At 38.2% G+C, this 15,000-nt stretch overlaps 2 protein-coding genes across 5 annotated transcripts in view; one reads left to right on the top strand and one right to left on the bottom strand.

Annotated features, from left to right (window-relative positions):
- The window catches only part of baf (barrier to autointegration factor), a 5,345-nt gene extending 1,418 nt beyond the window's left edge, over positions 1-3,927 (top strand). Inside the window, exons 2-3 of the mRNA XM_027355736.2 lie at positions 2,421-2,555; positions 3,131-3,927. Coding sequence (XP_027211537.1) covers positions 2,430-2,555; positions 3,131-3,277 — 273 coding nt within the window. The 5' untranslated portion in view covers positions 2,421-2,429 and the 3' untranslated portion in view covers positions 3,278-3,927. The remainder of the gene's footprint in view (positions 1-2,420; positions 2,556-3,130) is intronic.
- A 2,664-nt stretch (positions 3,928-6,591) lies between these two features.
- Cse1 (chromosome segregation 1) overlaps positions 6,592-15,000 on the bottom strand; it is a 16,495-nt gene continuing 8,086 nt past the window's right edge. For all 4 annotated transcript variants that reach the window (XM_070135812.1, XM_070135813.1, XM_070135814.1 and 1 more), the window contains exons 4-11: positions 14,706-14,898; positions 12,978-13,123; positions 11,898-12,125; positions 10,199-10,336; positions 9,868-9,997; positions 9,546-9,709; positions 8,754-8,943; positions 6,592-8,606 (exon numbers count right to left, since the gene is read on the bottom strand). In XM_070135812.1, the coding sequence (XP_069991913.1) occupies positions 7,126-8,606; positions 8,754-8,943; positions 9,546-9,709; positions 9,868-9,997; positions 10,199-10,336; positions 11,898-12,125; positions 12,978-13,123; positions 14,706-14,898 (2,670 nt within the window). In that variant the 3' untranslated portion in view covers positions 6,592-7,125. The remainder of the gene's footprint in view (positions 8,607-8,753; positions 8,944-9,545; positions 9,710-9,867; positions 9,998-10,198; positions 10,337-11,897; positions 12,126-12,977; positions 13,124-14,705; positions 14,899-15,000) is intronic.

Here is a 15,000-nt window from a genome sequence, read left to right as displayed (position 1 = left end):
ACTGGGATCGTCGGGGTCTTCCATGTCATTGTTGGAAGGAATTACAATCGCTATCCGCCGTTCCTTCTCAGACAGTGGAGGGTACAGCTTTCTGGCTTCGACGAAGAAGTGGTGGTGGACTTACGATAACTGACCCAGGGAGAATATACTTCTTTATAAGAGGCATGAGGGTTTCAGCGTCACCTTTCCTGCTCAGGGGGTCAACAAGGGGGACAGAGAAGAGCTTCTTGCTGTCGTGCTCGAACCCGCTGAACACCCATATCCGGCTGCAGCCTTCCCCTCTCATATTTACGCTTGCCAAAGAGTGTCTCATCAATTTCCACTGCAATTCCTGGTCCACCTATGGGTTTCTGATTGTCTAGCCAGTGCTCTGTAACCTCGGAGCAGAAGCTTCGCCAGTCCACACTCATGCACTCGGCAATATGGAGGCACCCCATAACGGTCCGATGATCCCAGTGTCTGCTTAGCCAGTGATTGATGAAGGAGAGTATTTGATAGGGTTCAAGTCTTGTTCCCGAGAGAAATGTCCCTTTGTAATAGCTTACCGTGAAGTTGCACTGTTTTCTCCATTTTGTCTTTGCAATCTTTGTCCACACACCACAAACCCACTGGTGTCTATCTTTTCTATAATGACACGGTGTCTTGCAGTGCGGGCACTGGACTTCCATTGGAAGAATACCGTGATCTGGCAGATATTGCAAACTAGCTTCGTTATTGTGATGATATTTTGCAAGAAAGTTGCAATAATTGTTCTCACAACCTGTGCACTGTGTAGCCATGATTAAACTGATTTGAATTTCAACTACTTTCTCCTAGGCCCAGATTCTATTGTCATGTTATGATCTATTCCATATCTGATTGGTTGTATTGAATGTCTATGGTCACGTCACGTTCACGAACGAATCTAATTGTCTCGTGTGATTTCCTGCGCATACGTCATCCGCTACAAATCTGTTCGACTTTTTGTCATTTTGTCGCAGTGCTGGAGTTGTAAGGTTACTACGGCCTCTGGAAATTGTGAATTTTATGCCCTCAGTAACTCCGTTATCATCAATTTACGAAGAAAACTATCATAGAATGTGTTGTTCTACCACATGGTAAGCTCAGATTCTTAATATTAGGTGTGGGGTTGCATTTTCAATAATACCCAAAATCTTCCCCTCGTATATTCTGGCAGGAGAGAGCCCAGATTCAGGAACAGTTTTAACTTTATTTTACCTTAAGCATTAACTATTGATGGGCAAGACAGCAGGTCACAGCGATTGTCAGGGTCATCCAGGTCGGTGTTGGTGGGAATTGTGATCGCTCTTTGCCCGTTCCTTATCTACAGTTTCATGGCCTCATTGAAGAACTGCCATGTCTTTTCTGTAAGGACACGGTGTCTTAGAGTGTGGACATTGTACCTCACTGGAAGTACACCATTACTTCACAGGTATAATAAGCTAGTGTCATTATTTCTATGATATTTTGCAATGAATTCCAAGTAATTATTCTCATACCCTACAGACTTCTCTAGCCATGATGGAACTGATTTGAATTTTAAACACCTTATCCTAGGCCAAGCTTCTATTCTCTCGTGATCTATTCCACATCTGATTGGTTTTATTGAGGTGGATTGATGTGCTTATGGTCACATGTTCATCCACAGATCTAATTGGCTGATTTGATTTCCCTCATACGTCATCCGCTACAAATCTGTCTAATTCTCCATTGCTTCTAATGACTTTGTTCTCATTTTGTTGTGGCATTGGAGGCATAAGGTTGTTGTGGCTCCTGGAAATTGTGGATTTTATACCCTTTCTAATTGGTATTGTTGGATTCCTCCGACTCTAGTTTTTAAACATATAAAAAAATATTTTGCAGGCCCTCTAACAAATATGTTGTTTTATTGCATTTATTTATTTTTATTTTATTTATTTGTGATAATTAATTTGGTAAATGTTACTGTGAATGATCCATACAGATAGCTGAAAATGGACACCGCCATCATATAAAGCATAAGAAATGGTTATTTACAACACAGGTACAGCCTCACACAGCCAGAGTTCTAAATATTGCATCAGCCCTCCCTTCAGGCAGTTGTCACAGCAGTTTAGATTGGGCGAGTGCATACGTACTGTAAAGAATTGCCAAACTTTCTAGCCAGTGTATTATTAAAACAAAAAGCAATATATGGAGTATATTTGCATCTTGGATGGGATTCATTCACTTTCATTGGAACAGATGACGGGGGGGGGGGGGGGTAATAATTGTTCTGGGTGCAACCCTAGGTAATGTGAAGATAGCTTCATTAAAGTCATTTATTTTCATGTTTTTTCTTTCATTTCATGAAGGGAAAAACTCATTTACCATACTGTCACACATTTTTCTGATATCTCCTAAATGTGAATGCATGGAATAATACCGCTTTCAAATATCAGGTTGCCACCATGTCGACAACCAGTCAGAAGCATCGCAACTTCGTGGCTGAGCCCATGGGGGAGAAGGAGGTGACACAGCTGGCAGGCATTGGCAACGTCCTAGGAGAAAGATTAGCAAGCAAAGGCTTCGATAAGGTGAGGAACTTTTCTCTGAAATGTTGGATTTGTACTATTGATTTCAATATGTATCTTTGATGTAAACATTTACAAGCTAGCGCGCGCGCTCTCTCTCTCTCTCTCTCTCTCTCTCTCTCTCTCTCTCCCTCTCCCTCTCCCTCTCCCTCTCTCTCTCCCTCTCCCTCTCCCTCTACCTTTCCCTTTCCCTTTCCCTTTCCCTCTCCCTCTCCCTCTCCCTCTCCCTCTCCCTCTCCCTCTCTCTCTCTCTCTCTCTCTCTCTCTCTCTCTCTCTCTCTCTCTCTCTCTCTCTCTCTCTCTCTCTCTCTCTCTCTCTCTCTCTCTCTCTCTCTCTCTCTCTCTCTCTCCCCCCCCCTGCTTTTCTTTTCATTCTCATATTTTATCCTTTTCTTCCTTTTGCTTCTATCTCCCATTTCTTTTCATTTCCTCTATCTTGCTTTTTTCTGTTTTTCTCTTCTCTTCTTTTCTTTCTCCTTTCTCTTCATTTCTTTCTCTCTCTCCAAATATAGTATAAGTTTAAATGTAATGTTATCACCACCACTCATGAGTCATCATGTCTATATCAACTTTTTCAGGCCTATGTAGTTCTTGGTCAGTTCCTAGTCTTGAAGAAGAACCGCGACTTGTTCATTGACTGGTTAAAGGACACTGCCGGTGCCAATGCCAAGCAGTCTGGAGATTGCCACCAGTGCTTATCTGACTGGTGTGAGGAGTTCTTGTAAACTACTGGAACACTATTGCAGTTACTTTATAGCTCTCACTTTGGGCTGAGTTAATTTCATTCCATAGCCAGAAAAATGGACAAAAAATTTAAGATCTTTTTTAAAATACATTTTATTGATCACAAACAAATAGGAAAATGTGGTTTTTAGTGTCTGGTGAAATTATTTTTGTTCTGAATCCAAAAACAAAGTTTCTATATGAGTTCTGCTTCATGTGTTGTATTTTTAAGTGTTTGTAATACTCTTCTTAAAGATTGTACAATTATATAAATATTGTGCTACTGTAAACAACTGCTTGATTGTGTTCTTTTCTTAGTTTTCACTCTAAATAGATCATTTAATTTATTTCTTAATATATATGAATTTAGATTTTTGGTTTTGTGTTGCTGGTGTTCTTTTGTGTTTATCTATAACAAGAACTAAATAATGTGGAAATGTCAATGAATTGTTTGTAGAATCATTTATTCATATTGCTTAACTTGAAATTGCAATGTAGACAACAAAATGGAAGTAGGGCAGCTTATATTTTTGATTGACTTGAAAACATAGCTACAATGACTGTAAGTGCTGATTCTGATAAAGGTAACAATTTTATAGCTTTTATTGACATGAAACCTTTGTTGATATGAAATAAAATGCATTTTTATAAATTGTGTTTTAATGTTTATAATATAAGAGATGGAGACTCCTTGGACCTCAGCCCACATCTCAACACATTTTGCATGGTCTTCTCCTCTTCTTCTGTCCACATCCTAAAGTGAGAGCTGTGCTGAATGGATGAAAAGCTGGCTTTGTCAGTCCTGAATGTCCTGCATAATCTGTTTGCTCTTCCCTCTGTAACCTTTTCACTACTATACTAACTAACCTTTGACATCAAACATTTTGTCCTAGCCATTAACTCATTTTTTACTCTTTTTGCCACAATATTTTATCATAGTGCTGTATAGCCTTTCCTTACCTGGGGGCTTTGCCTCCCAGGTAAGGTGTAGTATCAGTACAATGCTACAGGACTGGGGGGTCTCCCTTATCTCGTTCTTTTTTTTTTTTTTTTTTTTTTATCTAAACACCCCAATCTCCATCACTTCCAAATACTCTAATTTCTACATCCCCGGTACCTACCCCTCATCCTCATCGCATAAACTAAACGTTTCATTCCATCTTCTATATCAACCACAAGATATTAATGGGTAATTTTATTGCCTTTTATTGGTGTTATCAAATGATATTTTTGTGTTTGTCAGTTGCAGGTAAGTTAAATATGCATCAAAGGAGTTACAAAACCTATGCAGCGTGTAAAATAAATAAAGTGAATGTTTACATTTGAGCCGGTTGCATTCTGGGCAGAAAGGGTCTTGGAGGTTCCAAATGTGGCCCACTGGTCCTGGACAAGTCGATGAGCAAGACAAGGAGTTCTGAACACAGCATTAGATTGCAAAACTCATCCATCTTCATGTTACCTTGATAGTCTCCACTCTAGATTATGGATGCCACATCTACTCTGCCTTTACCTCCCTTCTTGCTCACGTCGATAGTCAACCACTGCGGTCTCCACTTAGCCCTAGGTGCCTTCCACTCCTCTCCAGTTGAAAGCTTGTATACTGAGTCTGGCATGCCATCCTGCTCTCGATGTCAAGCCCCTCTCTTTTTCTGATGCTATGCTCGATTCCATCTTTCCCGTACCAAACTATCCCACAATCCTTGTTTCCTACCTTTACCTCTTCTCCATGTTTACCTACTCCTTTCTCCATGGATACCCTACTCTCCTCACCTCCGACCTTTCCATTCTTCCATGGCTTATATCTTACCCCCCGTATTTGCTCCTGTTTTCCCTGATCCACCAAAATCTGATATCCCCCCTCTATCCTTCTCACCCTGATTTACTTTATTTGCACCCCCTCTTCAACCTATTCCTTATTATGCCATCCTATAACACTATAATCTTTGACATTTAACACTTTATACTAATCGTTGATTCATTTACCCTTTTCATGACAATACATTACCATAGTGCTATATGACCTTAGATGTCTAGCACATTTGTTTGATTCAACCATTAGCCATTTACCATTCATCTATATCTTCCTCTCTTCCTTCCCCATTATCACTTCCACCATACCTTAGATAGACATGTGACTGTCACAACCACCTTCCCTGAATCTTCACTCCCAATTTTTCCCCAGAAACCATGATTTGACAACTTTTCTCAACCTTCGCCCATTTCATCACCCATTCTAGTCTCACTCCTCTTTGCCCCTTCCAATGCCATAAGTATCCTGAACTGCTACAAGACAATTGAAAATATTCTGCCACATCAACATCTAAGGTCATTAGCGGTGTATACAAAATATAGCGATAGGGTGAGGCTTGGAGGCAAAGTCCCTGGATAAGAAAGTTTTTTTTTTTTTTTATTCATAAGGCAATGTTTGTGGATCCCCAGCATGGTTAATGGTCAGAATAAATAAATGCACCATACATCAAAGGTCATACAGCACTATGATAAAAGTATTGTGACAAAAAGGGTAAAATTGAGTTAATGATTAGGACAATACATGTTTAGATGTCAAGAGATGTAGAACACTAGGTTAATATGGTATTGTGAAAAGAGTAAAAACAAGAGCAATCATAGTATAAAGGCCATTAAGGACAGACAAAGCTAGCCTTTCATTATTTCAGCACAGCTCTCACACCTTAGGATTTGGACAGAAGGGAATGAAGGAGAGAAGGAAAGGGAAAGGGGGGAGAAGACCATGCAAAATTAGTTGAGGTAAGTGTTAATCTAAGGTAGGGGCAATCCCCTACCTTGCTTCCTTTTCCTCCCCTCACCCACGACAAAGAACAAGGGGTTGGGGAGGTATACAACTTTTTAGCGTGTATATTTTTTCATCAACCAACCTCTTTACCCTTTTCACACCTTTCTTTAGTGCTAAATGAGCTTTGATGTCTACCTTCCCCAGTGATACATATCTCTTAACCCTCTCCTTTCTACTAATCTCAGCTCTACTTCATTTGTCACATCCATATTATCCTATAATGCTCTAGTCCATGACATCTAACACATTTTATCCTAATCTTGATCTTGATCTTGTCTTTACCCTACATGACGCAATACTTTACCATAGTGCTATATGACCTTTAATGTCTAGCACATTATTTCAAACACTGAACATCAACCATTCTCCTGTTACAGTATTTTACCCGAGTTTATATACATCTTTTTTTTTTACTCAGAAATACACAATGTTTGTTATAGGAACAAGACCATTTACAAATATTTAAGCTTTTTAAGTCTACATGAAAGGTAATAAAAGAAAAAGTATTTTATTACAGTTTACTATAATAAATGCTCCAAAGGCATGACTATGAAAAAAAAAGTAGAAATAAGAAAGTAAAACCTAAAGGGAAGCCCACATTGTGGGAACTTATAGTCTGACAAAAAGATGATCTGAAATTAAAATAAAGGAAAGAAAAGAATTGAAGAATACAAAAGATTGTACTGGTGTTATGAAGTCACAAAAGGATCACAGAGATGAAATATACAGTCAGATCCTGAATAATAACAATAAAAACCAATTGTGATTATAGTTTCATTGGTATATTTCTTTTGCTTCCTTTTAAATATCACTGGTCTCTCAGGACATCACCATCAAAGTAATAATGGGGACAGGTTCAACATAAGGCAACATACATACTATTTTAAATAGCAGGCAAAGCAGTGTTTGTAAATCTGGGAAGGAAGAAATGTATCACCTTGTAAATGTACCCAAGCAACTAAACAGCTTATTGTTGCCATGCTTAATGTATAAAATCAATTGGAAAAAAATCACAGAATACAAATGCTTCCAACTTTTTTATGCCAGACTGCATCCTGCCATCTGTAAATACTTCATGATGTGCGCCTGTACCTCGGTGTTCATCTGTGCAAGGCGCCCTTGGAGAGTGCCAGGGTGAGTTTGCGATAACTGAGAGAGCTGTTGTGCTAAGAAAACTGGAGGGTTTTCTACTTGTCCCTTTAGGGGGTCTATATCACTTCTGGCTGCATGCATTAATCTGGCTGATGAACCTTGGAAAGCTGGAATGTCTTCAATTTCAATGAAATGTTCCCCATTAGGCAAAGAACTATCTTCAGGACACTCAAATAATTTCACAACTGCCTCTAGTAATGGGGCCCAAAGTGCTGCATAACTACCATTGTACAAAGTAGGATCTGCCAGCAATCCACTGAGACCAACTGCACATATCTTACGCTCTATTTCACCAGAGACCTTCTGCAGGTCAGGCACAATCAATCTTTCAACAACCATGCTAAACATTCCTGCCTGGAGGCTATCGATAATCTGTATGAGGCGTGCTCCTGAATGCTGACAAGCAAACAAGCTAAAGAATACCAAGAGAGATTTTACATACTTTGTGGTTTTGCTTGAAGTCAAGCGCCTAAACATAATGGCAAAGATCTGATTCCAATAACTGTCAAGGACTTCCTTGGGCATATGCAAGAGCATACACTGGACAAGATAGAACCCTTCATGGTCATTTGTCTTGGATGCATTAAGCTTGTTGAATACACCAAGAACAGCTTCCAGCTTGCCCATCTGCACTATTTGGCCATGAGCCTTTTCAATGTATGCTTGTAACAGCCTCACCATGGGCACCACATAGCCTGGTCTCTCCCATAACACTGGCATTACTAAGAAAGGCAACAATGATAGGTAAGCCTCTGGAACTTCAGCTTTTTGTCTTTCCAGTAAGAGAGAGATGATCTGAAATATATATGGGATAAGGCTATCAATCTCATTCTGCAAGATTTCCTGGAAGACTGGGAAGAGATTCCTGTCAAACTCTCCTACAGCACCATCCACAGAATTACAGACAGTTTTGATGACCAGAGACAGAGTTTCAAATAAATAATGGACGTAATGTGGTTTTGTGGGATTCTTTGCAACTTGCTGTAACTTGACAACAAGCTGAGGTACAACAAGACCAGCATGTTGCATCAAATCTCCTTCAATGATGCTTGTCACTCTCATCATGGCTTTCATTACATACTCATTCTGTTCTGAACCCTGTATAGTCAATGCTCCAAGGAGGTTTGCGTAAAGCACTGCTGCTGATGGTGAAACATCATTCTTTTGTACCATGGGCTGATTGTTCAGTTTGAGAAGGAAGACCTTGTCAATGGCTGCTGCTGCATAGGTGTGCACAACAGGTGACTGGGCAGTTATGAGACGGGCAAGATCTGGGATGCACAGTTTGACAGCATCAAAAGGAAGAGCACTGCGGAAGCTGATGACATATTTGATGGCCTCAGCTTTCAGCACTGGCAAGCGGTTGACTGGAAAGGCAAAAAATAGCGTAAGAGTGACTGTTAAAGTATTTCAGTCCACGTCTTTACTTAAATAAAAATACTATTTTATTTTTGGTAATCTATACTTTTAGATATTATCTTTAAAGAGAAGACAAAACATAAAAAGTAACTTACCATCTTGATTCTGTAACTCTGGAAGGATGTGATTTTGGTAGAATTCTGTGATGTTAACCAACTCATTAATCTGAGTGGCTCCATGGCGAGCAGTATGTCCCTTGGCCGAAAGTGTTGTCACAAGGTAAATGGCTGCTACTTTATTTCTCCAACACTCATTTGGTTTCTCTCCATATGTGGCTAACATTGACTGTAAAGATAGGTAATTGTTTCATCTAAAATATTCTAACTATGAAAGTGTCTGACTATATCATTTTTTTTTCAAAATTACCTAAGTATTGAACATCCTCAAATCTCCATCCTTCTATCACCCTCAAAAACTGTACAATAGCAGAATTATAATATTAACCCTCTGTAATGAAATGATATGACATACTGTACATGCCTTATCCATGGTGAGTTCAAATTAGAGATTTACAAATAGATGGTTCCACAGGTAATTAGTCACCAAGGAGTCAATTGCTTAGTCCTATCTCACTTCTTTACTTTTTCCTTGATTTTTGGAAAGACTTTTTTCTCCCCAATTGCCATTTGTATTTCAATAACAATCCAATAATCATAATGTCAAAAATAATAATAGTACCAAATTTACTAGCATTAGAAAAATAAATTCCCAAAATTCAAGAAATGGGGAAATCAGGTTGGGTTACTTTGGCTTACTAATTGACTCTGTTGGTGCCATCTGTGAGCAACAAAACTCACAATGGACAGTCCATATACCCACATACAAAGGGTTAATAAATACCTAAATCTGAGGAAAGGCAGGAAAATAATACTGTTAACTGTTCTCACCTGGACATACTGCCCAAACACCTGTGTCATTCTAGCTTCAAAGTGTCTTGACAGCACTCTGACAAAGTCAACAGCAGCTCTCCTGCGAGTCTCTGAATCGGCTCCTTCCAATTCCTGGGACACCCACTGGTCGGGACTATCCTCAAACAATTCCTCATCACAAGCTGAAGTTCAGAAAGATTTGCACTAAATTTAAATCTCACATTTCTGAACATTATACAATAAAGCATGTTTATTCTTATTTCAAAATCAGAACAAACAATATTATTGACAGAAAAAATAAAATAGAGAAACCAACTTTATATGTAAAAATTACACTTACGTCTCAAATGCATGTTTGGGAGAATCACTTTTTCACATATCCCTGACAGAACTTGCTCATTTTCAAAAAGACCTTTGCTGTGATCCCTCTCAGCAACAGCACACAAGAACTGGATGGCATGGCTCACCATCTACATAAACAAAAAAGAAAAATTAGATTACCAATTAAATACTCTTCCGAGAAGGCCCCCACCCCCCCAAACACATCTGTTTCCATTAAAAAACAACCGCCTCTACACAGGTATTTTAATGCAAAATATTGTAGAATGGTCATATTTCCCTTATAATCATACTAACATTCCAGAATTTGGCCAACAGGGACACGTTCTTACCTGATCAAACTTAACAGCAAGAGTGGTTGTTGATAAGAGGTTCCATACAGCTGTCACAAATCTTTCAATGAAGGGTTCAAATTCCTCTCTATATTTGGAGGCATATAGGGTGATATCCTCACAAACTTGGCTCTTAACCTGTATTAAATGAGGCAGAGTTAGAATTATTTACAGCAAAGTAAATATCTAATTACTTGTAAGCTGAATTCTAATAATAGGAAGTTCTCTAACGTTTCTCTGTGAGGAAGCAATTCATTTGCTGATGTCTAAAAAGTGGTATTCTAACAATCCAATATTTCCTTTGTTCACATCCATCTTCTCTGTACCCTGATTCCTTCAGTAAATCTCATACTATAGACAAATAGATTGCAAGCTTTTACAACAATTTCATCCTATTTCAATTTCATATTGGAAGATTCCTTGACTATCACATTCCTTTTCAGGATGTGATCTCTGAGTGTTAAAACCAAGATAATTCAGCAAGTACACATCTTCACCCGCTGCCGCCAGGTGGCATGTACGTACATGCCATGGCTGTTGTGGACCGAATGCTGGGGGGCATTATGTCATGCCCATTCCCGCACCACTGGCTCGTCGGACGGAGGTTGTTTTTCTACGATAGTAGCAGCTTCATTTATATGGTAAAGATTTTAGGCAATGGCACCTAAAATAAAGGTAAACCTTTAAAAGTTTAATATTTTTATAAATTTTAGCAAAATAAAAGCTTTTAGGTGCTAAATGTCGTTCGCAAACTACCGATCGAGCCAGGCGCAAACAGGAGAAACTGCCAATGCGCGCCAACAAGCCTGTCCATACGTCCACTTGCCAAAATTTTTTACCCATCGGCAATGGATTAACAATGTGCTTCTTTGTCTGATGCTCATTACATAACATACAAATGCTAATCTCAAAATATTTGGATTAATCATTATTCACCTATTGGATCCTAGTACTTCACAGCACGTCCGTGGACAATATCCAGGCATTAAGCTTACTTTGAGTAGCAACTCCCCCATGTGATTGCCTACATGAACACTCATGTGCAGTATCAAGACTGTGCCTCCGATTGCAATGTCATTTCTCTCTCTCTCTCTCTCTGCATTTCCCCCCCTCTTTTCGAAGGCTAATATCTTTTATTTGCTATGCTGTATCAAGATGGTAATAAATTATTTTCATTGCACACACTCCATATTTTCCTTATAGATAGCCTACAATTCTTTGCAATAATAATTACCAACATTGTTATTTATGGTATTTTTTACAGTATTACCCAATTTTCCACAACACAAACTGCACCACTGGTCAGACCAGGCAGGAATCGGAACCAGCGCAAATAACATATTCCACAATCATTTACTAATGGAAATAATTCAAGAGCCTCTTCCTAAATGACCACTAAGTCTACTCTTTCTCCAAGAGTTTGGTGCACTCACATTGTCATTCCCATCACCCAGGAATCAAATTATTCATGACAGTGCATTCTTGTCACCGCAGCCCTCAGTCAAACTTTTTCATAACAGCTTATTCCCTTCAGCTGGTCCTGACCCAGATCCAATCATAATAATAATGATTGATAATCATAATAATAATAATAATAATAATAATAATAATAATAATAATGATTGATAATAATAATAATAATAATAATAAAAATAACAGATAAAAAATTCCTTCCCAAAGAAAAACATCCCACACCCACCTGCTCCAACACACCAATTTCATCATCATCTGACATCAGAAGAGGGCTTGAGAAGTTGAGGAGCGTGAGGAAATTTTCCATCCACACAGCCATATTATCCTCAAAGAACTCGGGTAAGTCCTGCGAGTTGAGTGCCAGGAACAGCTTCCCCACAGACACCAGGGAGGCAAAGATCACCTTCAGGGCATCTCCATTGTTGACATTCTCCCCAGCGAATTTCATCAATTCCTGAACGAGGTGGAAAATGAAATCTAAATGATAAGACATCTATCATAACTCATGGCAATATCTACCATACTTCGTGCAACTTCTGTAAAGAACTGATTTTACACTTGTATACTACTTATTCTAAAGGCAATTTTTGCTAGTAAAATAGACTAAGGTAAGTTTTAGTCACTGTTTATGGATAGGTTAATACCTACTAAATTTTCTTGCATTATGGTTTACGGGAAAAAAAGAAAGAAAGAAAGAAAGAAAGAAAGAAAGAAAGAAAGAAAGAAAGAAAGAAAGAAAGAAAGAAAGAAAGAAAGAAAGAAAGAAAGAAAGAAAGAAAGAAAGAAAGAAAGAAAGAAAGAAAGAGAGAAAGAAAGAAAGAAAGAAAGAAAGAAAGAAAGAAAGAAAGAAAGAAAGAAAGAAAGAAAGAAAGAAAGAAAGAAAGAAAAGAAAAAAATCTTTTGGGTTTTTAGGTAAATTTTAGCTAAACTATCTTCTTTAATAATTTGTAGAGAGAGAAGAAAGAAGGAAAGAAAGAAAGAAAGAAAGAAAGAAAAAAAAAGGTTTCATACTTTAGGCAAAATCAAATTTATATAAATAACTACTGCATCCATTCACTAAATGCTACCATAGAAAGTCAAGTTACCTATTAAATCATTATTTGGTGCCAAAAATATGAGTTTGGGATATAAAACACCGGCAATGTACAGCATCTACAGTATAGTGCTAAGCAAAAGAACTTAAAGAATTCCTATCACATTAGTTATTCTCAAACCCACAAAACATCTCAACAAAACAACTGATGATACCGTAATCCCTCCCCTTCTATGAACCAGAAAAAAATTACAGAATGTGCAATTAACATACCACAAGAAGATTTGTCAGTGGCTGGGCAAAGTTATTCAACACAAACAAGATTTCTCGCCACAGTTCTTCAGACTTGTGTTCAAACTCGTATCGTCGCATCACAGAGTACGAGGTCTGCAGCACTCCATTGATAACATTGAAGTCCCCTGTTAAAGTAAAAGAAGGTATGACAGCAGTTTTTATCATCCCTACAATTACTGATATACAAATAAAAGTAATCAGATATTATAATTTGTACTATGAGATAATAATACTATTCTTAATGGAACCATCCAACATGGGGGAGCAAGAGGCCAAACGAAAACAGAGTTGAGACATTTTGAATACCTGTAATTACTAATAACAGACAAAACAACAAAAACAACAAAAACAACAAAAACAAACAAACATACACACACACACACACCTACTTACTGCTGGTGTGTTAAACAATTACAAAACAGTAAAGTTAAAGATGCTACTCCATGTATAAGAAAGTGTAAATGAAACATTTGTACTAAAATAAAATATGCATTCATCATAACTAATAGAGTACTGAATTATGTACATACAAAAACCTACAGTGAAAACCAACCACTAGTGCCGAAGCAAACTCAATCAAACCAGAAAGTAATTATATGAAGAGAGGCAGTCCTTAGAGAAAAGGGCTTGGCTTGGGATGGTAGGTGTAGTAGCCTCTGATAGCTTGGAAGGGTTATAGTAGTGGATGAGAAGAGAAACCACAAAGAGACAAAGGAGATGGTTTAAGCAAGGTATAGGGAGATAGCTCTCGCTAGTCTTGAGGATGGAAGGAAAATGCCATGCAGAACCAAATACACAATTCATCCAATTCACACTGAAACTGAGGAGGAAATACAGTCCAACAGACTTGAAAACCTAATATTATATCAAGTCAGTTTACTTTTTAGAGGTAGCACCTCCCTTTCACAATGAAAATCCTAGTCAGCAATAGCTGTCCTAAGCCCCATCCACTTGTGATCTTATATTGTAAATATTAATTGAGTTCCTGTATTTTTGTCTTTCCTTCCATCCTTTCTTATCATCATCTATAAATCTTTAAATCAACAGTTGGTTGCAAGACTAGTAAAGACAACCATAGAATGGCAAACTAGATAATGACTAAAATATGGATAACTTCTGTAAGAAAATGTAATAGGGTGAAGGATTATGGACATGTTGGGAGTATTCTTGCCTCCTGCTCTGACATATGGGAAGCATGTGCATTTATGGTTGGACATATTGTACGAAAGATACAAACTCTTCTCTTTTCATATGCAAATATACCTCTACTTAACCAATGAAGATACCAGCTAAAGTGAATAATCACTTGTAAAATTTATGTTGCAGGATCCATTATTGGTGTGACAAATTCTTTAAAAACATATTGATTCCAAATCAATCTTATTTCATTTCTTTTATTCTTCTGACTTACTCTCCCATGTATGAGGACCCCCTGGTCATTCGTCTTAACCCCTCATTGATGGGTATGGCTATAGCCATCATGACTCACAATGGGTGGGCTGACTGTACAAAGCTTAGTCCTAGCCACAAATTCTATACTGTTGCATAACATTACATCACAAAAAAGTTAGGCCCTGTCATCACTACCAATAGCAATACATATATACAAATTATCAACTATTTTTTTTATCTTTCTATTTTCTTTCTCTCAAAGCCCTAAACTCCAAACTGCGGCCAATACTGAGCCAAAGCAAAAGGAAGATTTACCTGACTTGAACTTATCAGCCATGTATGGGATCAGCTCTTGCCACTGGTGTGGGAAGTCTGACTTGCCAATGATGGAGATGGCCTCTGACAGCTGCCTCTGGACCCCTTCCGGTGACCGCAGCATGAGGTCCACAATCTCCCTCTTGATGACAATGCGGTCATTTGCACTGATGCGATTGGTTCCATCTTCGTCCTAGGTGAAGTAGGAAGGCAGTGAGAAGTAATAATAGTGGGGATGGAATTATGGGAGACAGAGGGAAGGTGAAACACAAAAATTGTAAAATAATTTTTTTCA

The sequence above is a fragment of the Penaeus vannamei genome, chromosome 21 (genome assembly GCF_042767895.1).
Source record: "Penaeus vannamei isolate JL-2024 chromosome 21, ASM4276789v1, whole genome shotgun sequence".
Classification (NCBI taxonomy): domain Eukaryota; kingdom Metazoa; phylum Arthropoda; class Malacostraca; order Decapoda; family Penaeidae; genus Penaeus; species Penaeus vannamei.
The sequence above is the reverse complement of the archived record's forward strand: the minus strand, read 5'-3'. Positions and strand labels throughout refer to the sequence as shown.